Source organism: Mesoplodon bidens (assembly GCF_964165515.1).
Source record: "Mesoplodon bidens genome assembly, chromosome: 18".
Taxonomy (NCBI): domain Eukaryota; kingdom Metazoa; phylum Chordata; class Mammalia; order Artiodactyla; family Ziphiidae; genus Mesoplodon; species Mesoplodon bidens.
Window position 1 is genome coordinate 50244132 of NC_138175.1, and position 24780 is coordinate 50268911.

Genomic DNA, 24780 nt, shown 5'->3' on the forward strand with positions numbered 1-24780 from the left:
CTACCAACTTTTAAAAATAGCTTCTTGAATGCAATTTATGTAATGTCAAGTCTAGGATGTAGTCCAAATAGTAACAGAAAAATGGAGCTATGTGGAAAAATACTTAAAGTTGACAAGAATTGGGAGTGTAGTATTTTTGGGGCCAGCGTGTAGACCACAGGAAAACTTGCTGTTTCCATCCCAAAGGGAAGAGCCCTATGTCGCAACTGCCAAGGTCCCTGGGGCAGCAAGTGTGCTCACTGCTTAGTAAAGAAGCATCCTGAGTTTGATAGAATCATATGGGAGCCTTACATTTGGTTAGCAGTTCTACATTCTTGATGTAATAATATTTTCAGGGTGTGGGAGGGTATCAAGCTCTGAAAATACCCTTGGAGAGATTTGCTTATTAAGTTTGGCTTTTTCAATCTCCCTACTACTTCTGTACTAAACACCAGGCGGTTTCCTTCACTTTTCAGAACCATGTTGTTTTTCCCTTGTCTAATGAACTTTGAAATACTTTTGGATGAGCTATTAAGTTTGGAAAAAAATAAACGTCTCTTTAAAATAAGGAAGATAATAACAATGACAAGTAGAAAAAGCTCTAGAACAGAGAATATCCTCCATTCTAGCCAATGACTGGGAGTGGAAGGTTCGTGCTCGCTGTCCAGGACGTAGAAATGAAAGCTGAGGAGGCGCTGAGGCGTCTCCTGGATCTCTATAAGCCTCCATCATTTCTGCTGAGTAGGGTTGACAGATAAAATATAGGCTGTTTAGTTAAATATGAATGTCAGAAAAACAACGGGTACATTTTGAAGATAAGTATGCCCCAAATAGGACATAGGATCTACTTATAGTAAAAACAATGACTTATTATTCATGTGAAGTTCAAGTTTAACTGGGTATCCTGTATTTTTATTTACTAAATCTGCCAGCCCTACTGATGATCCACAATGGAGGCAGTTCAGGAGCGGTACATGCTGGCTCTCGGACAGTCAGAAATTGCTTCAGCAGATCGAGGTACAGTATGAAGCTCTTTTTGGATGTAGCTCAGAAGCCATGGCCAGCCCTTGACTGCAAGTACTGCCTCGGGTTTGCCTGAGGTGGGGTAAACCTTCCTCTTAATGGCCTTTGGGTAAGTCTGGAAGACCATCTCCAAGGGGAGCCCCAAAGTCAGTTTCCTCCTCACAACCATGTTTCCAATTCCTGGAATTGGCTGCATGTGACTCACAAGAGATGAGGAGGTTTGTGGAAATTGGGAGTGTCATAGCTTGAACCCTTTGTAGGTAAAGTTTTGCTGTTCTGAGAGTTTGAACAGGAGCAATGTGAAAGACTCCAGGTCCCCAGGTAGATAGAAATAATCCTGTTCTACTTCTGTGTATGTGACAAGTCTCTAATAGTTCAGAGAGCAAGTATCTGGTCTTAGAAAGACTGATCCAAGCTTGGATGTTTCTGGTGACAAGGCAAGGTCCTGAGTTTCAAGTTCACCTTTTATGGTTGAGGAGACAATAAGGTGGTCAGAAGGGAAATCATGGAGGAGACCTTGGCTTCATCCATTGTGCAGGCTTGTATATGTGGTTCTATGTAGATTGTGTTTCAAAGGTGGAGCTTGTTTACAACTATGAACATTCTCCGATGTGCTTTTTGGACCTTCATTCCCAGAGCGAGAGCAGTGCCGAGGCTCTAGAAATGCCATGGATATTCTGAGCTGTCAGTGGCATTTCCCAGGTAGTGTTCCCTTGGTGCCGCTCCTTGAAATGTCCAAAGGGATTATCATCTGTCTTGTGGCGGGTCCTAGCATTGTGAAAGGAAGCTGCTGCACCTGGCTCAGAGGATTTCGGATGTGGTGGGAGGAGTAGTAGTACTACGACTCTAAATTGTATCACAGCATATCTATTCCATCTTGAGAGTGGGGTTGGGGGGTTATGAAGGGGGGCTTTTATTGTGCTTTTATACATTGTACCCTTGAAACTAATTCAATATTTTAAAATTAATTAATTTATTTTGGGCTGCATTGGGTCTTTGTTGCTGCTAGCGGGCGTTCTCTAGTTGCAGTGAGCGGGGGCTACTCTTGGCTGTGGTGCACGGGCTTCTCATTGCAGTGGCTTCTCTTGTTGCGGAGCATGGGCTCTAGGCAGGCAGGCTTCCGTAGTTGTGGCACGTGGGCTCGGTAGATGTGGCACACGGGCTCTAGAGCGCAGGCTCAGTAGTTGTGGCGCGCGGGCTTAGTTACCCCGTGGCACGTGGGATCTTCCCAGACCAGGGCTCGAACCCACGTCCCCTGCATTCGCAGGCGTATTCTTAACCACTGCTCCACCAGGGAAGCCCAATAATTCAGTTTTTTATAAAGAGAAGATTCCTAATATTATTCCAAAATTTTAAAAATATGTAGTTGGATAACACTATGAAAAATTAACTGATATATTCTTTTATTATTTCTCTTTGCTCCCTGGATTTTTTTCCCCATCCAGTCAGCTAGGCACTGTGAGTTCACTGCATTAGGAAGGTAAAGACTCAGCAGAAATGAGGGAGAAAAAAAGAAAATTCTCAGCTTTGGAATGTTCACAACGGAGGCCACAGTAGAACAGGTGAGAATTCTGTGAACAAAAGATAAATGTCGTCTCAAATGTCAAAAAGTATTCTCTGCACTGGGAGGCAGGAGAGGGAGGGAGGGAAGGACTGAAGGAGAGAGATCAGTGTGGCCAGGGACATGGAGACTGTGCTTGAGGACGATATGCCCAGGAAGAGAATCAGAATCTGGAGAAGATTCAGCCTGCACGTGATCATTGCCTCCAGCCAGCACCCTCATCCGAGACCTCGGGAAATTCAGAGAGAGAGTGGGAGTACGTCAGGAGGGCCACGCGCATAGTCTGTGTGGCAGGGGTTGTGGCCATTCCCTATTTGTGAGGAGTCCCCAGCAATTTGCAGGCCTCTTCTGGAAAATGCTGGCGGACGTCTCTAGTGCTTATGTGAAAGCTTGTTCACAAACCTTGAAAGATACAGATGTAGATGACAGATAGATGCATAGATAGAACAATGTAATTAAATAAAACCTCCAGGAAAGGTTTGGAAAATGCCCTTTATTGCATAGGACGTTTCTATTGTCATATGATGTTAGACTGAGTGCCGGTCCCTTCATCCTCCTTCAGACCACGGCATTCTGTCTGCTACTATCCCGAGGGTCCTTTCTTCTCCCTGGAAGGGATAAAACAAATGAGGTAGAACAGGAAGAGACAAGAAGCACTCCAAGCTCTGCTGGTCAGGGTTACCCTCCAGCGTTGCCTTAATGCTCAGAGCCACACACACCACAGTGAGCTTGGCTCCAGATCAACTACCACGCAACGAAGGTTCTGGAACATTTCCATATCTCGGGGGACCTCATTTCCACGTGACTCTCTTTCATATTCCCCTTTGTCACAGAAGGCTAGGTCCAGTGGTCAGGGTGAGATCTCGGCTCAGGCCCAAGGCTCTCAGACCTCAAAGTTCCGGTCCTGCAAGGGCCCCTGTCCTCTCTTCAGACCACTCCTGGCTCTCTCTGCCGAGAAGGAGCCGCTGGCAGTACGTCCTCTAAGAGTTGAGGTCCGTCGTGCAGACCCTGAGAAAACTCCTAGGAAAAGGCTCCACCTTCTTGATTAAGTCAACAGAGCTCAGTGCCTTTGGTAGTGCTGGGTGTGTCCCAAGCTGATGCAACTGCAGAGCCATTAGGTCAACCAGCCCATGTGTGCGGCCCCTTCCCTTAGACTCCTCTGGGCCCTCGTGACATAGGCTCAGAAGACTGCCAGCCTCAAGCCTTACCTCTTCCAAGGGACGGCCACACCGTCTTCCAGGACTTCTGTCCCATGAATCTCAGTTGCTGTGTGGAAATCAAAAGAGAGAAAAGACCCTACCTGCGGGGTCTCTTCGGGCTGGGGCCTTCCCCCGTGGGCGGCTCTCCCTCATTCTCCTTTTCTTCTTGCTTCTCTTCCTCCTCCTCCTCCTCCTCCTCTTGCTCGGGGGTGCTCTGGATTCCACATTGCCCATCAGCTTGGCCATGGTGAGATGAAAGACACGGCAGCTGAAGCCCTCCAGGACGCCGAACTTCACGTGCTGTTGGAGCATCTCCAAGGTGGGGAAGACCCGGCAGCAAGCCATGCACCTGAAGCCGGTCTCCATGGTCACCATCCAGTCCGCTGTCTTGGCGCTGGGTCTCTCCTCGACGGCAGGTGACCCTGATGGGCTGCCTGGCTCTGCCCTTTCCTCATACTCTTTCTCCTCCCCAGTGGGCTCACTGTCAGACAGGAGGCGTTCGGTGGACACATCAGAAGAGGGGTCAGTGGCTACTGCGCACACATCCTCAGGAAGGGTCACTTCTTCTATCCTCAGCTGCTTTTCAGGCAACTCCAAGGGTTTCTTTGTCTTCCAGGAGACAGCGACACCCTTGTTCACTTGGACCTGCATGTAGTATATTTTCATGCCCCTTTCCTCTTTGTCTGGGTGCAGATAGTTCTTACAGGGTGAAGAGGGTGAGGAGGAGACACAGTATGATGGGGAAGCGGTCTCTCCTTCTTCCTGATCCTGGGCTAGGGGTGCTCTAGGCTGGGCAGTGTCTCGATGAAATCTCCGGATTCCTGAAAAAGGAAATTAAAAACATAATAACATGCATGGGCCATGCCGGAAGCTGAGGGAGCAGGTGTGGTAGACGAGAGAGGGACATTTGCATGACATAGCTATGTCGTGAGCTTGGTGTCTGTTGGCCGTAGGACGGAGTGGTGTATCTGGTGTCATCTGTGGGCTTTTCATGTGCGTGGGGGGGATACTGGAGCGGTGTCTGTATACAGGGGTGTGGAGTATGGTGGTGAGGGCTGTGGTATGTGAGGGATGCGGCTGGATGCGTGTACGACGAGGAGTGTGAGTTTGGGAATATCGGTGGTGCATTCCTTGTGGAATGGGGCTGTGGTGCAGGAGAGGAGCATTGTGGATCACGTGCTTGGGGTTTATGTGTGCACTGAGAAGGGCTGTGCCTGGAGGGCGCATGTATGTGTGAGCTGTGTGGACCTGAGCTGGATGGTCCTGCTCTGAGCCTGGAGGTCTATGATGCAGAACTCTGTCCTTCTCTGGAAGCAAAGGCAAAGACAAAGCCTACATTTTCCTCTGAAGATGCTTAATCTGGTCCCTCTTCCCTCCACCTCAAGCCCAGACCTTTCCGGCCCCTGCTCCTTGACTTCCCCACCATGGTAGTAGCAGTATTCACACACACACACACACAGACACACACTCAGCTGGCATCCACGCCCTCGTAACAGCTCAGCCATCCTGCCCAGGCTCTTCCACAGAGCCCTCATCACCTCTGATGACCCTGGGTTTCCTCTCAGCCTCCCTGGGATCTGTGTGCCTCCTGCCTCACAGCCAAGCACCCCCTCACCTGAGGAGCCCCGCGCCCTTACCAGCGTAGAGGAGCTTGCGTGGAGTAGAAGTACAGAAGAAGTATTTAGAGGCAGAGGAGACCTCCCCTGCCCCTGGGCTGCAGCCTTGGGCCACCACAGTGGATCCAAGCCGAGGGGGATCCTCTTGTGACTTCGAGATTCCTGAGGGAGGAATGAAAGGCTCAGGGTGGGTTCATCAGTCCTCTGTCCACAAATATTTACTGAGTGTGTGACACGTGTCAGGTGCAGTGAATACAGTTGAGAGTGTGGTTCCCAGTGGATACTCCAGGATTTAATTCCAATCAATACTTATTCTCTCACTGTCTTGTTGGTAATGTAGGCGTCGGTGGTGACTGTGAGTGTGTGGGAAGAGTGAGTGATGTGTATCAGTTATGTCTGTGGTGAGTGTGGGGTTGGCGTGGGGAGCACAGTGCAGATGTGTCTATCTGTGTCTGTGGCCTTTGTGTGCATGGTTTCTGTTCACAAGTCAGGAATTCTGGGACATGTAACTTTTCCTCATTACATGGTGTGGCTTGTATTTATGGTGTGTGTTCATTCATTCATTCACCAAGATTCAGTGAGCAGCTACTCCTGTGTATCCGGCACTCTTCCATTGTTGTAGTCTCTGGTAATGCTGCACATTCTAGTAGGGGAAGACACACACTAAACAAAACTAGAATAAATATATAATACATCAGCTGGTGGTAAGTTTATAAGGGTTGCCAGACTTAGCGAACAAAAATACAGGGCACCCAGTTAAATTTCAGTTTCAGATAAACCCAGAATAATTTTTTAGGGTAAGTATTCCCATGCAGTATTTGGTCTGACTTATTTTGAGTGTAAGTATGGCCCATACAATATTTGGGACATCCTGATACTGAAACATTACTTGTTGTTGATCTGGAATTCAAATTGAACTGGATAGCCCATATTTTCTCTGGCAACCCTGACATGGGTTAGTGAGACTGTGGTTTACTGTGGTTTGTACAAAGCGGGTATGGCATTACTCAAGAATGTGTTGTAAGTGTGGTGTGTATGACACGTGACTGGTTTTTATAGAGGTATTTAGAGATGGCTGCATTTAGCTGTGTTTGTGTGAGAGTTGAGGAGATACATATATATATATAGTGTGTGTGTGTGTGTGTGTCATATATAGATAGTGTGTGTGTCTATATACATATCTCATCTCCAGCGTTTGGTGTTGGAGGAAAGGATTGTGATACAGGTGGGTTGTATGAGAACGTAGTACAAGAGGGATGCGTGTATATACCTCCATGTGCTGTGTGTGGTTTAATAAGGAAGTTATATGTGGGGTGTGTGATATTTTTGCTGTATCAGAGTGTACATGGGTGTATGAGTTACTGTCTCATAAAACACCCCTAACAAGAATTCTGTATACACTCTTACGTACACCGAGTGTCAGCCAGGTCCAGGCAGGGTGACAAGAACTTTACCACGCAGACTTTCTATCTGGTAAGCACTCTACCCCCATTCATCCCGCTCTTCTCTGCAATACCACAAACACACAGACACACACACACTCACACACACACTCACACACACACTCACACACCCACACACACAGAGGAACATAGAGAAAAATATTCTGAATGGTCAGGGGCAGTCATTGCCTTCCCCAGCCTGTCCCAGCCACTGCCTGAAAATCTGCCTGCTGTCTAGAGCTCCATTCCCAGGGCCCATCCTACAGTCTCCAGGGCCCTGGGCCTGGTAGGAGCTACTGGGCTCTAATCTGGGGCAGAGGCCTCTAGCTGGAGCTCTGGGGTGACCACCCCTCTCCCAGGGCAAGCTACTCGCCTACATTTAATGCACGCAGGCACCCCGTGGCCCGTGGCTCTCAGAGCTCCCCGCAGGACCCTGAGGCCATTTCTCACCCCCGCCCACGCGGTCTCAGTCTCTGGAAAACCCTTCCCTTCCCTTGATCTCCTTTGGGAAATTCTTCCTGTTGAAGGAATAAAACCTCCTTGCTTTCAATATGACACCATCCCTCGACAAACAGTGTTCTTTCGAAGTGCATTCCACTTGTCAAGATATTTTTCAACAGGGCCTTCAACTCATGGGGCTTCTCTTTCCACTTTGGTAAAAGAGGCCAAGCAACTCATGGGTCTCTCTCGGCATCCTTGCATCCTTCACATCCCCCACCTCATGACCCCAGGGAAAGATCCAAGAGAATAAGAGAGAAATCGGGGACTGAGAAAAGCTGCACCTCTAGGTCTGTGCAAGCAGGATGCAGCCTGCTATGAGTCCGACAAAGCTCCAGGCCCGGCTGCCCCAGGAGAGAGTCCTCAGACCAGCGGAGCTGACCTCCCATCTCCCAGGGGGCATCTGGCCGTTCTGTGCCATCTCACACCACAGGGACCCTCCGGATGGATACGGCAGCATCAGTGAGACAAGGTCTCTCGCTCCCTGCTTCACAGGTGACACGTTCTCAGTCCCCCGCTTCCTAGAGAAGGTTCAGTTTGGCAGAAACCCATGTGCCCCAGACAAGTTGCCCCCCACATACCTCCTCCGTTCTCGGCAGTTTCCTGGGACTCTTCATTTTCCAGATGTTTCCTCTTTTGTCGCCGTTCCATCGTACCAACTAGAAGTCTCCCTTAGAAGATGCCTCAAGAGATGTCCAACTCCTCCTCTTCCCTACAGGTTGGCCCTTGTTGGCTCTTGGGCAATCCGTTGAAATGATTCAGTACAAATAAAAATAGTCAAGTCTCCTAAATGGCTGAAAAACTTGTACCACTTAGTGAACCAGCAGTACTGCCTAGTGCTCACCAGGGCTGTTATGTTTGCAAGGTTGCCAGGCGCACAGCGGAATTCTGTGACCTCAGTGATGACATCAGAGCATTCGGTGGACCTAGGTTGAGCACAGTGTCTGCAATAGCACAGGCCCCATTTTCAAGAACAATTCCTTTTTCCCAGCCGAACCTTTCCCATGAAAGGGAAAGGTTCATACCATATCTATTATAAATTGTATCATACCATGTCTATTATCAAATTAACATTTTGATTGGAGATCTTTTTTTTTTTTAGTTTCTGCTTTATAACAAAGTGAATCAGTCATACATATACATCCGTTCCCACATCCCTTCCCGCATGCATCTCCCACCCTCCCACCCTCCCCATCCCACCCCTCCAGGCGGTCACAAAGCACCGAGCCGATCTCCCTGTGCTCTGCGGCTGCTTCCCACTATCTATCTACCTTACGTTTGGTAGTGTATATATGTCCATGCCTCTCTTTCGTTTTGTCACAGCTTACCCTTCCCCCTCCCCATATCCTCAAGTCCATTCTCAAGTAGGTCTGTGTCTTTATTCCCGTTTTACCCCTAGGTTCTTCATGACATTTTTTTTTTAATTCCATATATATGTGTTAGCATACGGTATTTGTCTTTCTCTTTCTGACTTACTTGACTCTGTATGACAGACTCTAGGTCTCTCCACCTCATTACAAATAGCTCAGTTTCGTTTCTTTTTATGGCTGAGTAATATTCCATTGTATATATGTGCCACATCTTCTTTATCCATTCATCCGATGATGGACACTTAGGTTGTTTCCAGCTCCGGGCTATTGTGAATAGAGCTGCAATGAAGATTTTGGTACATGTCTCTTTTTGAATTATGGTTTTCTCAGGGTATATGCCTAGTAGTGGGATTGCTGGATCATATGGTAGTTCTATTTTTAGTTTTTTAAGGAACCTCCATACTGTTCTCCATAGTGGCTGTACCAATTCACATTCCCACCAGCAGTGCAAGAGTGTTCCCTTTTCTCCACACCCTCTCCAGTGTTTATTGTTTCTAGATTTCTTGATGATGGCCATTCTGATTGGTGTGACATGATATCTCATTGTAGTTTTGATTTGCATTTCTCTAATGATTAATGATGTTGAGCATTCTTTCATGTGTTTGTTGGCAGTCTGTATATCTTCTTTGGAGAAATGCCTATTTAAGTCTTCTGCCCATTTTTGGATTGGGTTGTTTGTTTTTTTGCTATTGAGCTGCATGAGCTGTTTATAAATTTTGGAGATTAATCCTTTGTCAGTTGCTTCACTTGCAAATATTTTCTCCCATTCTGAGGGTTGTCTTTTGGTCTTGTTTATGGTTTCCTTTGCTGTGCAAAAGCTTTGAAGTTTCATTGGGTGCCATTTGTTTACCTTTGTTTTTATTTCCATTTCTCTAGGAGGTGGGTCCAAAAGGATCTTGCTGTGATTTATGTCATAGAGTGTTCTGCCTATGTTTTCCTCTAAGAGTTTGATAGTTTCTGGCCTTACATGTAGGTCTTTAATCCATTTTGAGCTTATTTTTGTGTATGGTGTTAGGGAATGATCTAGTCTCATACTTTTACATGTCCCTGTCCAGTTTTCCCAGCACCACTTATTGAAGAGGCTGTCCTTTCTCCACTGTACATTCCTGCCTCCTTTATCAAAGATAAGTTGACCATATGTGCGTGGGTTTATCTCTGGGCTTTCTATCCTGTTCCATTGATCTATCTTTCTGTTTTTGTGCCAGTACCACACTGTCTTGATTACTGTAGCTTTGTAGTGTAGTCTGAAGTCAGGGAGCCTGATTCCTCCAGCTCCGTTTTTCGTTCTCAAGATTGCTTTGGCTATTCGGGGTCTTTTGTTTCTCCAAACAAATTTTGAAAGTTTTTGTTCTAGTTCTGTGAAAAATGCCAGTGGTAGTTTGATAGGGATTGCATTGAATCTGTAGATTGCTTTGGGTAGTAGAGTCATTTTCACAATATTGATTCTTCCAATCCAGGAGCATGGTATATCTCTCCATCTATTTGTATCATCTTTAATTTCTTTCATCAGTGTCTTATAATTCTCTGCATACAGGTCTTTTGTCTCCTTAGGTAGGTTTATTCCTAGATAGTTTATTCTTTTTGTTGCAATGGTAAATGGGAGTGTTTTCTTGATTTCATTTTCAGATTTTTCATCATTAGTGTACAGGAATGCCAGAGGTTTCTGTGCATTAGTTTTGTATCCTGCTACTTTACCAAATTCATTGATTAGCTCTAGGAGTTTTCTGGTAGCATCTTTAGGATTCTCTATGTATAGTATCATGTCATCAGCAAACAGTGACAGCTTTACTTCTTCTGGAGATCTTTTAATGTCTTTTCTAGAGAGATTTAATCTGAATATTTTACATGGTCTCCAGCTTCCCTGTGGATTATTGACATTTTAAACTCTGCACTTCAATTTTCCCTCAATACGTGTAATTTTGTCACGGCTATTTCTGTACTTAAAGATGAGGAACTATATAATTGATTTCTTCATTTTTTTTCCATCTCTTTCCGAGGTACTGAATTTGATTGAGTCTTACGAATGAGTGAAAAATGTTAGTCCTTGAGTCAGGACATTGGGCCCTTTACCAAGTAACTCAACCTATCTGGCCTTCAGCTTCTGTATGTGCAATCAAGAGGCTTGGACTAGCTGACTTTTCAAATGCTGTGTTTCTTTGATTCACTCTCACTTACTGATCTGCTCCTTAAGAAGAGGGTCTGTTCTCATAAAGTAACAACAGTCTTTTCCTAACCTTGGGTTGGGCGGAGTTTAACTGGTCGTACTCAGTTTGTTAGTTCTATTTCCTTGTACGTATGCTTAGCTCTAAATAATTTATATAGCTCTTGTGACTATTTTTAGATCTTATTTTTTTCTTATTTTCTTTTACAGTTTCTAATTTGTTATCGCCAGTGTAGAGGAGCCTGATTGATTTTTAAAATTTATTGATCTTGCATGTGTGTGCCTTGTTGAACCGTCTTATTAGTTCCTGCTAGTTTATCTGTGGGTTCTTTTGGGTCTCCTAGATAAATGAGCATAGTAAATGTAAATAATGTGTTCTTTGGATCAAGTTTATTTTCTTGCATCTACATATATAGAAGCAATATGTTGAATTGATTTAAATATTTCAATACTTACATACCTGTTATCACAATCTAACGTACTTGATCTTCTTTTCTTTCAATCAATATTATGTTTTCAAGATTTATCCACGTGAATCCATATAGATCTAGGTCTTTGATTTTTGACCGTTTGCTATTATTTCATCACATGCGTATAGCATCATTTATTTTCCATTCAAGCATTATTGGACAATTGGATTGTTTCCCTCCCTTCTCTAGAACAAACAACGTTTCCTAGAATATCCCTGAAGATGTCTGACAGTCGAGAAGGGCCAGGCTGCCCGAAGGATTGCTACTTGCTTTTAGCCACCTTCCAACAGGCCATCTCCAGCCAGCCATTTGAAGCACAGCGGAAATGAAAACTCCCCCAAATGTGGAGATCTCAGGAGCTTCCTAGAAGGTGGGAGGTTAATGATAGGCATCCTGCTGGGATCCCAGGGGAGTCTGAGCTGGCCTGAAGCTCATCTTCCTGCTCCACCTCTCAAGAGAAATGTGGAGGAAAGAAGACTTCAAAAACTGTGAGTAGGTAGAGGGAGAGATATTGGGGGCCGAAGCTGTGACTGAGGCCTTGGAGTGGGCTGTGAGCACGCAGAGCCTCTAGAGAGCCAGGCTCTGCCTTCTGAGAACTTCTCCCCTAAGGCTGCTCCTAATTCAGGTGATACCAGCCATACAGAGCCGACTTGGCCCACACTGTCACAGAAGGCCTTATCAGAATCTCTTCTTCTTCATACACTCTTGTGTCTGTGACTTGGTTATTGCCTTTGGTGCTCCACTGATGTGAACCACAGTCGCTCGGGGATGGAGGACACTAGTGACCCATCTTGCTCTGTGGCCTCAGTCCACAGCTTGCGGGTAAGGGAAGAGGCCAAATGAAGGTCAAGAAGGAAAGATGGAGTTTGAAGAGAAGACCTGAGTTAAGGGTGTCTTCTCAAGTCTTGATGAATGAAATGTAGCTCCAGTACCTGAAGTCCTGCTTGTTCTCAAGGCTGACCACGGGGCTGGGTGCACTCAGTGAAGGAGCCGTATACACTTAGTGTTTCCTTGCTTGCTCACACGTGCCCTCCTCTGATACACCCTCTGCAAGACTGATCTTCCCCTGAAACAACTTTCCACCTGCCACTGTCATCTCAGGAACATCTGCTTCCCCTTCCTGGTGTCCCCCTAGAATGCCATTGCAGCCAATTCATAATGTGATAATCATGCTTCTTACCATATTCTCAGCAACTTCTGATAAATTTTATTCACTTTCTTCCATAGTCTTCACACATCAATAATCTTCCTTAACTTCCTAGCTGCAGGTTAACCCATTTGGAATCATTTCTTTTTCCTTCTCTCCTTTGGCAAATCCTTTCTATCTTTTAAGGTCTTTTTCTTGTCTCTCTACCATCCTGCCTTCCTGAACTTCTTTTTTTTCCGTTTAAGTAACCTTTCAATCTCCTTCACCAATTTCCTCATAAACATTTAGAGTTTATTCCTCACACGTTAGACAGCGGTTTACGAATGGCCAGGCATAATGGACTCAGAATGAGTTGGCACCCCCGAGGTACCTGTCTTGCTGGGGAGCCACAGGTGAAGGGCTGGCTGCTGGACACATGTTTGCATGGAGTCAGGCTGAGTGGCCTCAGGGTGTTTGCTCTGCACTTGTGTGTGTTTCTCCCTAGCTGGTTTCCTCGTCCAGCCACCTGTGACCTCCCTCCATCCAGCCCAGGGAATCCTTCTCATCACAGGGGTAGGATGTTTGTCTCATTTTCCATCACATCCTTTCCCCAAAGTTTGGTTGTGAGCTGTTCCCATTCCAAAGACCTTTCCTCTTTGAAGAGAAAAGAGAAAATCTTGTCTCTCCTTTTCTCTCACTTCACTTCTGCTCTATTATCTCCTCCGTCCAGAATGGCCCACTGACTCAAATGGGTGTAGATCCGAAGATGGCAAGAAATGCCAGCAATTCTGAGATAATAATACGGATGGATCAGGAGAACTTGAAGACCTTTATCCCGCCACATTAAACAAAACTGCACTTCCAGTGTATTCAGAGTCTCAGTGTAGACACACAAATGATATAGAAATGGAAGTACACTCAAGTTTTTCTTTCCTCCTTTCCTGATTTATTCTAATCCTCAAAGTTAACATGATGAACTATTTGTTAGGTAAAGTTTCAGACATTTTCTACACATGCACACTTTTCTTTTTCTCACACAAGAGTGTGAACTAGGTCACTTTCAACATGCTGTGATTCTGTGATTCACTGTCTCCCACCGAGTCATCCACTGATAAAGTAATCTGTTTCATGGAGAAATATTTCCAATAGGTAATAGCCAATGTCTGTGGAGTGCTTACTCTGTGTCGGTTTCTTGTAACTACTTTACAGATCTTTTGTACAACGTACCCATGGACCAGGTACAATTATAACCCCCAAGTGACAGATAAGTGCAGATAAGTACAAATAAATACAGAGGCCAAGTGACTTGCCCAAGACACTGGAGCAAATCAAAATCCATGCCTCTGTAATCATTTTGCTCTATTGCCTCTGTCTGGGAGGCTTGATGATTTGGCAACTAAAACCTTAAATATCATGTTCCATTTTTATATCTGTGACCCAAGCGTGGGGCTGTGATACGGGGTAACTAACCTGACTACTTTTGAAAACCCTTATGCACCTGGATGAAAGTAAGCCAGGGACTGCAAGCTATAGATTGAAGGTTTCCTACCAACTTTTAAAAATAGCTTCTTGAATGCAATTTATGTAATGTCAAGTCTAGGATGTAGTCCAAATAGTAACAGAAAAATGGAGCTATGTGGAAAAATACTTAAAGTTGACAAGAATTGGGAGTGTAGTATTTTTGGGGCCAGCGTGTAGACCACAGGAAAACTTGCTGTTTCCATCCCAAAGGGAAGAGCCCTATGTTGCAACTGCCAAGGTCCCTGGGGCAGCAAGTGTGCTCACTGCTTAGTAAAGAAGCATCCTGAGTTTGATAGAATCATATGGGAGCCTTACCTTTGGTTAGCAGTTCTACATTCTTGATGTAATAATATTTTCAGGGTGTGGGAGGGTATCAAGCTCTGAAAATACCCTTGGAGAGATTTGCTTATTAAGTTTGGCTTTTTCAATCTCCCTACTACTTCTGTACTAAACACCAGGCGGTTTCCTTCACTTTTCAGAACCATGTTGTTTTTCCCTTGTCTAATGAACTTTGAAATACTTTTGGATGAGCTATTAAGTTTGGAAAAAAATAAACGTCTCTTTAAAATAAGGAAGATAATAACAATGACAAGTAGAAAAAGCTCTAGAACAGAGAATATCCTCCATTCTAGCCAATGACTGGGAGTGGAAGGTTCGTGCTCGCTGTCCAGGACGTAGAAATGAAAGCTGAGGAGGCGCTGAGGCGTCTCCTGGATCTCTATAAGCCTCCATCATTTCTGCTGAGTAGGGTTGACAGATAAAATATAGGCTGTTTAGTTAAATATGAATGTCAGAAAAACAACGGGTACATTTTGAAGATAAGTATGCCCCAAATAGGACATAGGATCTACTTATAGTAAAAACAATGACTTATTATTCATGTGAAGTTCAAGTTTAACTGGGTATCCTGTATTTTTATTTACTAAATCTGCCAGCCCTACTGATGATCCACAATGGAGGCAGTTCAGGAGCGGTACATGCTGGCTCTCGGACAGTCAGAAATTGCTTCAGCAGATCGAGGTACAGTATGAAACTCTTTTTGGATGTAGCTCAGAAGCCATGGCCAGCCCTTGACTGCAAGTACTGCCTCGGGTTTGCCTGAGGTGGGGTAAACCTTCCTCTTAATGGCCTTTGGGTAAGTCTGGAAGACCATCTCCAAGGGGAGCCCCAAAGTCAGTTTCCTCCTCACAACCATGTTTCCAATTCCTGGAATTGGCTGCATGTGACTCACAAGAGATGAGGAGGTTTGTGGAAATTGGGAGTGTCATAGCTTGAACCCTTTGTAGGTAAAGTTTTGCTGTTCTGAGAGTTTGAACAGGAGCAATGTGAAAGACTCCAGGTCCCCAGGTAGATAGAAATAATCCTGTTCTACTTCTGTGTATGTGACAAGTCTCTAATAGTTCAGAGAGCAAGTATCTGGTCTTAGAAAGACTGATCCAAGCTTGGATGTTTCTGGTGACAAGGCAAGGTCCTGAGTTTCAAGTTCACCTTTTATGGTTGAGGAGACAATAAGGTGGTCAGAAGGGAAATCATGGAGGAGACCTTGGCTTCATCCATTGTGCAGGCTTGTATATGTGGTTCTATGTAGATTGTGTTTCAAAGGTGGAGCTTGTTTACAACTATGAACATTCTCCGATGTGCTTTTTGGACCTTCATTCCCAGAGCGAGAGCAGTGCCGAGGCTCTAGAAATGCCATGGATATTCTGAGCTGTCAGTGGCATTTCCCAGGTAGTGTTCCCTTGGTGCCGCTCCTTGAAATGTCCAAAGGGATTATCATCTGTCTTGTGGCGGGTCCTAGCATTGTGAAAGGAAGCTGCTGCACCTGGCTCAGAGGATTTCGGATGTGGTGGGAGGAGTAGTAGTACTACGACTCTAAGTTGTATCACAGCATATCTATTCCATCTTGAGAGTGGGGTTGGGGGGTTATGAAGGGGGGCTTTTATTGTGCTTTTATACATTGTACCCTTGAAACTAATTCAATATTTTAAAATTAATTAATTTATTTTGGGCTGCATTGGGTCTTTGTTGCTGCTAGCGGGCGTTCTCTAGTTGCAGTGAGCGGGGGCTACTCTTGGCTGTGGTGCACGGGCTTCTCATTGCAGTGGCTTCTCTTGTTGCGGAGCATGGGCTCTAGGCAGGCAGGCTTCCGTAGTTGTGGCACGTGGGCTCGGTAGATGTGGCACACGGGCTCTAGAGCGCAGGCTCAGTAGTTGTGGCGCGCGGGCTTAGTTACCCCGTGGCACGTGGGATCTTCCCAGACCAGGGCTCGAACCCATGTCCCCTGCATTCGCAGGCGTATTCTTAACCACTGCTCCACCAGGGAAGCCCAATAATTCAGTTTTTTATAAAGAGAAGATTCCTAATATTATTCCAAAATTTTAAAAATATGTAGTTGGATAACACTATGAAAAATTAACTGATATATTCTTTTATTATTTCTCTTTGCTCCCTGGATTTTTTTCCCCATCCAGTCAGCTAGGCACTGTGAGTTCACTGCATTAGGAAGGTAAAGACTCAGCAGAAATGAGGGAGAAAAAAAGAAAATTCTCAGCTTTGGAATGTTCACAACGGAGGCCACAGTAGAACAGGTGAGAATTCTGTGAACAAAAGATAAATGTCGTCTCAAATGTCAAAAAGTATTCTCTGCACTGGGAGGCAGGAGGGGGAGGGAGGGAAGGACTGAAGGAGAGAGATCAGTGTGGCCAGGGACATGGAGACTGTGCTTGAGGACGATATGCCCAGGAAGAGAATCAGAATCTGGAGAAGATTCGGCCTACACGTGATCATTGCCTCCAGCCAGCACCCTCATCCGAGACCTCGGGAAATTCAGAGAGAGAGTGGGAGTACGTCAGGAGGGCCACGCGCATAGTCTGTGTGGCAGGGGTTGTGGCCATTCCCTATTTGTGAGGAGTCCCCAGCAATTTGCAGGCCTCTTCTGGAAAATGCTGGCGGACGTCTCTAGTGCTTATGTGAAAGCTTGTTCACAAACCTTGAAAGATACAGATGTAGATGACAGATAGATGCATAGGTAGAACAATGTAATTAAATAAAACCTCCAGGAAAGGTTTGGAAAATGCCCTTTATTGCATAGGACGTTTCTATTGTCATATGATGTTAGACTGAGTGCCGGTCCCTTCATCCTCCTTCAGACCACGGCATTCTGTCTGCTACTATCCCGAGGGTCCTTTCTTCTCCCTGGAAGGGATAAAACAAATGAGGTAGAACAGGAAGAGACAAGAAGCACTCCAAGCTCTGCTGGTCAGGGTTACCCTCCAGCGTTGCCTTAATGCTCAGAGCCACACACACCACAGTGAGCTTGGCTCCAGATCAACTACCACGCAACGAAGGTTCTGGAACATTTCCATATCTCGGGGGACCTCATTTCCACGTGACTCTCTTTCATATTCCCCTTTGTCACAGAAGGCTAGGTCCAGTGGTCAGGGTGAGATCTCGGCTCAGGCCCAAGGCTCTCAGACCTCAAAGTTCCGGTCCTGCAAGGGCCCCTGTCCTCTCTTCAGACCACTCCTGGCTCTCTCTGCCGAGAAGGAGCCGCTGGCAGTACGTCTTCTAAGAGTTGAGGTCCGTCGTGCAGACCCTGAGAAAACTCCTAGGAAAAGGCTCCACCTTCTTGATTAAGTCAACAGAGCTCAATGCCTTTGGTAGTGCTGGGTGTGTCCCAAGCTGATGCAACTGCAGAGCCATTAGGTCAACCAGCCCATGTGTGCGGCCCCTTCCCTTAGACTCCTCTGGGCCCTCGTGACATAGGCTCAGAAGACTGCCAGCCTCAAGCCTTACCTCTTCCAAGGGACGGCCACACCGTCTTCCAGGACTTCTGTCCCATGAATCTCAGTTGCTGTGTGGAAATCAAAAGAGAGAAAAGACCCTACCTGCGGGGTCTCTTCGGGCTGGGGCCTTCCCCCGTGGGCGGCTCTCCCTCATTCTCCTTTTCTTCTTGCTTCTCTTCCTCCTCCTCCTCCTCCTCCTCTTGCTCGGGGGTGCTCTGGATTCCACATTGCCCATCAGCTTGGCCATGGTGAGATGAAAGACACGGCAGCTGAAGCCCTCCAGGACGCCGAACTTCACGTGCTGTTGGAGCATCTCCAAGGTGGGGAAGACCCGGCAGCAAGCCATGCACCTGAAGCCGGTCTCCATGGTCACCATCCAGTCCGCTGTCTTGGCGCTGGGTCTCTCCTCGACGGCAGGTGACCCTGATGGGCTGCCTGGCTCTGCCCTTTCCTCATACTCTTTCTCCTCCCCAGTGGGCTCACTGTCAGACAGGAGGCGTTCGGTGGACACATCAGAAGAGGGGTCAGTGGCTACTGCGCACACATCCTCAGGAAGGGTCACTTCTTCTATCCTCAGCTGCTTTTCAGGCAACTCCAAGGGTTTCTTTGTCTTCCAGGAGACAGCGACACCCTTGTTCACTTGGACCTGCATGTAGTATATTTTCATGCCCCTTTCCTCTTTGTCTGGGTGCAGATAGTTCTTACAGGGTGAAGAGGGTGAGGAGGAGACACAGTATGATGGGGAAGCGGTCTCTCCTTCTTCCTGATCCTGGGCTAGGGGTGCTCTAGGCTGGGCAGTGTCTCGATGAAATCTCCGGATTCCTGAAAAAGGAAATTAAAAACATAATAACATGCATGGGCCATGCCGGAAGCTGAGGGAGCAGGTGTGGTAGACGAGAGAGGGACATTTGCATGACATAGCTATGTCGTGAGCTTGGTGTCTGTTGGCCGTAGGACGGAGTGGTGTATCTGGTGTCATCTGTGGGCTTTTCATGTGCGTGGGGGGGATACTGGAGCGGTGTCTGTATACAGGGGTGTGGAGTATGGTGGTGAGGGCTGTGGTATGTGAGGGATGCGGCTGGATGCGTGTACGACGAGGAGTGTGAGTTTGGGAATATCGGTGGTGCATTCCTTGTGGAATGGGGCTGTGGTGCAGGAGAGGAGCATTGTGGATCACGTGCTTGGGGTTTATGTGTGCACTGAGAAGGGCTGTGCCTGGAGGGCGCATGTATGTGTGAGCTGTGTGGACCTGAGCTGGATGGTCCTGCTCTGAGCCTGGAGGTCTATGATGCAGAACTCTGTCCTTCTCTGGAAGCAAAGGCAAAGACAAAGCCTACATTTTCCTCTGAAGATGCTTAATCTGGTCCCTCTTCCCTCCACCTCAAGCCCAGACCTTTCCGGCCCCTGCTCCTTGACTTCCCCACCATGGTAGTAGCAGTATTCACACACACACACACACACACACACACACAGACACACACTCAGCTGGCATCCACGCCCTCGTAACAGCTCAGCCATCCTGCCCAGGCTCTTCCACAGAGCCCTCATCACCTCTGATGACCCTGGGTTTCCTCTCAGCCTCCCTGGGATCTGTGTGCCTCCTGCCTCACAGCCAAGCACCCCCTCACCTGAGGAGCCCCGCGCCCTTACCAGCGTAGAGGAGCTTGCGTGGAGTAGAAGTACAGAAGAAGTATTTAGAGGCAGAGGAGACCTCCCCTGCCCCTGGGCTGCAGCCTTGGGCCACCACAGTGGATCCAAGCCGAGGGGGATCCTCTTGTGACTTCGAGATTCCTGAGGGAGGAATGAAAGGCTCAGGGTGGGTTCATCAGTCCTCTGTCCACAAATATTTACTGAGTGTGTGACACGTGTCAGGTGCAGTGAATACAGTTGAGAGTGTGGTTCCCAGTGGATACTCCAGGATTTAATTCCAATCAATACTTATTCTCTCACTGTCTTGTTGGTAATGTAGGCGTCGGTGGTGACTGTGAGTGTGTGGGAAGAGTGAGTGATGTGTATCAGTTATGTCTGTGGTGAGTGTGGGGTTGGCGTGGGGAGCACAGTGCAGATGTGTCTATCTGTGTCTGTGGCCTTTGTGTGCATGGTTTCTGTTCACAAGTCAGGAATTCTGGGACATGTAACTTTTCCTCATTACATGGTGTGGCTTGTATTTATGGTGTGTGTTCATTCATTCATTCACCAAGATTCAGTGAGCAGCTACTCCTGTGTATCCGGCACTCTTCCATTGTTGTAGTCTCTGGTAATGCTGCACATTCTAGTAGGGGAAGACACACACTAAACAAAACTACAATAAATATATAATACATCAGCTGGTGGTAAGTTTATAAGGGTTGCCAGACTTAGCGAACAAAAATACAGGGCACCCAGTTAAATTTCAGTTTCAGATAAACCCAGAATAATTTTTTAGGGTAAGTATTCCCATGCAGTATTTGGTCTGACTTATTTTGAGTGTAAGTATGGCCCATACAATATTTGGGACATCCTGATACTGAAACATTACTTGTTGTTGATCTGGAATTCAAATTGAACTGGATAGCCCATATTTTCTCTGGCAACCCTGACATGGGTTAGTGAGACTGTGGTTTACTGTGGTTTGTACAAAGCGGGTATGGCATTACTCAAGAATGTGTTGTAAGTGTGGTGTGTATGACACGTGACTGGTTTTTATAGAGGTATTTAGAGATGGCTGCATTTAGCTGTGTTTGTGTGAGAGTTGAGGAGATACATATATATATAGTGTGTGTGTGTGTGTGTGTGTGTGTGTCATATATAGATAGTGTGTGTGTCTATATACATATCTCATCTCCAGTGTTTGGTGTTGGAGGAAAGGATTGTGGTACAGGTGGGTTGTACAAGAACGTAGTACAAGAGGGATGCGTGTATATACCTCCATGTGCTGTGTGTGGTTTAATAAGGAAGTTATATGTGGGGTGTGTGATATTTTTGCTGTATCAGAGTGTACATGGGTGTATGAGTTACTGTCTCATAAAACACCCCTAACAAGAATTCTGTATACACTCTTACGTACACCGAGTGTCAGCCAGGTCCAGGCAGGGTGACAAGAACTTTACCACGCAGACTTTCTATCTGGTAAGCACTCTACCCCCATTCATCCCGCTCTTCTCTGCAATACCACAAACACACAGACACACACACACTCACACACACACACACACACACACTCACACACCCACACACACAGAGGAACATAGAGAAAAATATTCTGAATGGTCAGGGGCAGTCATTGCCTTCCCCAGCCTGTCCCAGCCACTGCCTGAAAATCTGCCTGCTGTCTAGAGCTCCATTCCCAGGGCCCATCCTACAGTCTCCAGGGCCCTGGGCCTGGTAGGAGCTACTGGGCTCTAATCTGGGGCAGAGGCCTCTAGCTGGAGCTCTGGGGTGACCACCCCTCTCCCAGGGCAAGCTACTCGCCTACATTTAATGCACGCAGGCACCCCGTGGCCCGTGGCTCTCAGAGCTCCCCGCAGGACCCTGAGGCCATTTCTCACCCCCGCCCACGCGGTCTCAGTCTCTGGAAAACCCTTCCCTTCCCTTGATCTCCTTTGGGAAATTCTTCCTGTTGAAGGAATAAAACCTCCTTGCTTTCAATATGACACCATCCCTCGACAAACAGTGTTCTTTCGAAGTGCATTCCACTTGTCAAGATATTTTTCAACAGGGCCTTCAACTCATGGGGCTTCTCTTTCCACTTTGGTAAAAGAGGCCAAGCAACTCATGGGTCTCTCTCGGCATCCTTGCATCCTTCACATCCCCCACCTCATGACCCCAGGGAAAGATCCAAGAGAATAAGAGAGAAATCGGGGACTGAGAAAAGCTGCACCTCTAGGTCTGTGCAAGCAGGATGCAGCCTGCTATGAGTCCGACAAAGCTCCAGGCCCGGCTGCCCCAGGAGAGAGTCCTCAGACCAGCGGAGCTGACCTCCCATCTCCCAGGGGGCATCTGGCCGTTCTGTGCCATCTCACACCACAGGGACCCTCCGGATGGATACGGCAGCATCAGTGAGACAAGGTCTCTCGCTCCCTGCTTCACAGGTGACACGTTCTCAGTCCCCCGCTTCCTAGAGAAGGTTCAGTTTGGCAGAAACCCATGTGCCCCAGACAAGTTGCCCCCCACATACCTCCTCCGTTCTCGGCAGTTTCCTGGGACTCTTCATTTTCCAGATGTTTCCTCTTTTGTCGCCGTTCCATCGTACCAACTAGAAGTCTCCCTTAGAAGATGCCTCAAGAGATGTCCAACTCCTCCTCTTCCCTACAGGTTGGCCCTTGTTGGCTCTTGGGCAATCCGTTGAAATGATTCAGTACAAATAAAAATAGTCAAGTCTCCTAAATGGCTGAAAAACTTGTACCACTTAGTGAACCAGCAGTACTGCCTAGTGCTCACCAGGGCTGTTATGTTTGCAAGGTTGCCAGGCGCACAGCGGAATTCTGTGACCTCAGTGATGACATCAGAGCATTCGGTGGACCTAGGTTGAGCACAGTGTCTGCAATAGCACAGGCCCCATTTTCAAGAACAATTCCTTTTTCCCAGCCGAACCTTTCCCGTGAAAGGGAAAGGTTCATACCATATCTATTATAAATTGTATCATACCATGTCTATTATCAAATTAACATTTTGATTGGAGATCTTTTTTTTTTTTAGTTTCTGCTTTATAACAAAGTGAATCAGTCATACATATACATCCGTTCCCACATCCCTTCCCGCATGCATCTCCCACCCTCCCACCCTCCCCATCCCACCCCTCCAGGCGGTCACAAAGCACCGAGCCGATCTCCCTGTGCTCTGCGGCTGCTTCCCACTATCTATCTACCTTACGTTTGGTAGTGTATATATGTCCATGCCTCTCTTTCGTTTTGTCACAGCTTACCCTTCCCCCTCCCCATATCCTCAAGTCCATTCTCAAGTAGGTCTGTGTCTTTATTCCCGTTTTACCCCTAGGTTCTTCATGACATTTTTTTTTTTAATTCCATATATATGTGTTAGCATACGGTATTTGTCTTTCTCTTTCTGACTTACTTGACTCTGTATGACAGACTCTAGGTCTCTCCACCTCATTACAAATAGCTCAGTTTCGTTTCTTTTTATGGCTGAGTAATATTCCATTGTATATATGTGCCACATCTTCTTTATCCATTCATCCGATGATGGACACTTAGGTTGTTTCCAGCTCCGGGCTATTGTGAATAGAGCTGCAATGAAGATTTTGGTACATGTCTCTTTTTGAATTATGGTTTTCTCAGGGTATATGCCTAGTAGTGGGATTGCTGGATCATATGGTAGTTCTATTTTTAGTTTTTTAAGGAACCTCCATACTGTTCTCCATAGTGGCTGTACCAATTCACATTCCCACCAGCAGTGCAAGAGTGTTCCCTTTTCTCCACACCCTCTCCAGTGTTTATTGTTTCTAGATTTCTTGATGATGGCCATTCTGATTGGTGTGACATGATATCTCATTGTAGTTTTGATTTGCATTTCTCTAATGATTAATGATGTTGAGCATTCTTTCATGTGTTTGTTGGCAGTCTGTATATCTTCTTTGGAGAAATGCCTATTTAAGTCTTCTGCCCATTTTTGGATTGGGTTGTTTGTTTTTTTGCTATTGAGCTGCATGAGCTGTTTATAAATTTTGGAGATTAATCCTTTGTCAGTTGCTTCACTTGCAAATATTTTCTCCCATTCTGAGGGTTGTCTTTTGGTCTTGTTTATGGTTTCCTTTGCTGTGCAAAAGCTTTGAAGTTTCATTGGGTGCCATTTGTTTACCTTTGTTTTTATTTCCATTTCTCTAGGAGGTGGGTCCAAAAGGATCTTGCTGTGATTTATGTCATAGAGTGTTCTGCCTATGTTTTCCTCTAAGAGTTTGATAGTTTCTGGCCTTACATGTAGGTCTTTAATCCATTTTGAGCTTATTTTTGTGTATGGTGTTAGGGAATGATCTAGTCTCATACTTTTACATGTCCCTGTCCAGTTTTCCCAGCACCACTTATTGAAGAGGCTGTCCTTTCTCCACTGTACATTCCTGCCTCCTTTATCAAAGATAAGTTGACCATATGTGCGTGGGTTTATCTCTGGGCTTTCTATCCTGTTCCATTGATCTATCTTTCTGTTTTTGTGCCAGTACCACACTGTCTTGATTACTGTAGCTTTGTAGTGTAGTCTGAAGTCAGGGAGCCTGATTCCTCCAGCTCCGTTTTTCGTTCTCAAGATTGCTTTGGCTATTCGGGGTCTTTTGTTTCTCCAAACAAATTTTGAAAGTTTTTGTTCTAGTTCTGTGAAAAATGCCAGTGGTAGTTTGATAGGGATTGCATTGAATCTGTAGATTGCTTTGGGTAGTAGAGTCATTTTCACAATATTGATTCTTCCAATCCAGGAGCATGGTATATCTCTCCATCTATTTGTATCATCTTTAATTTCTTTCATCAGTGTCTTATAATTCTCTGCATACAGGTCTTTTGTCTCCTTAGGTAGGTTTATTCCTAGATAGTTTATTCTTTTTGTTGCAATGGTAAATGGGAGTGTTTTCTTGATTTCATTTTCAGATTTTTCATCATTAGTGTACAGGAATGCCAGAGGTTTCTGTGCATTAGTTTTGTATCCTGCTACTTTACCAAATTCATTGATTAGCTCTAGGAGTTTTCTGGTAGCATCTTTAGGATTCTCTATGTATAGTATCATGTCATCAGCAAACAGTGACAGCTTTACTTCTTCTGGAGATCTTTTAATGTCTTTTCTAGAGAGATTTAATCTGAATATTTTACATGGTCTCCAGCTTCCCTGTGGATTATTGACATTTTAAACTCTGCACTTCAATTTTCCCTCAATACGTGTAATTTTGTCACGGCTATTTCTGTACTTAAAGATGAGGAACTATATAATTGATTTCTTCATTTTTTTTCCATCTCTTTCCGAGGTACTGAATTTGATTGAGTCTTACGAATGAGTGAAAAATGTTAGTCCTTGAGTCAGGACATTGGGCCCTTTACCAAGTAACTCAAC

At 45.9% G+C, this 24780-nt stretch overlaps 1 protein-coding gene across 1 annotated transcript; it reads right to left on the reverse strand.

Annotated features, from left to right (window-relative positions):
- Window positions 1–1710: 1710 nt before the first annotated feature.
- Window positions 1711–22472, reverse strand: LOC308605775 (protein FAM170A-like). The gene is given in 3 exon segments (XM_081216046.1): window positions 1711–3976; window positions 3982–4583; window positions 17923–22472. Coding segments are annotated over 3 exon segments (1215 nt in total). The 5' UTR covers window positions 18419–22472; the 3' UTR covers window positions 1711–3859.
- Between the last annotated feature and the right edge of the window lie 2308 nt (window positions 22473–24780).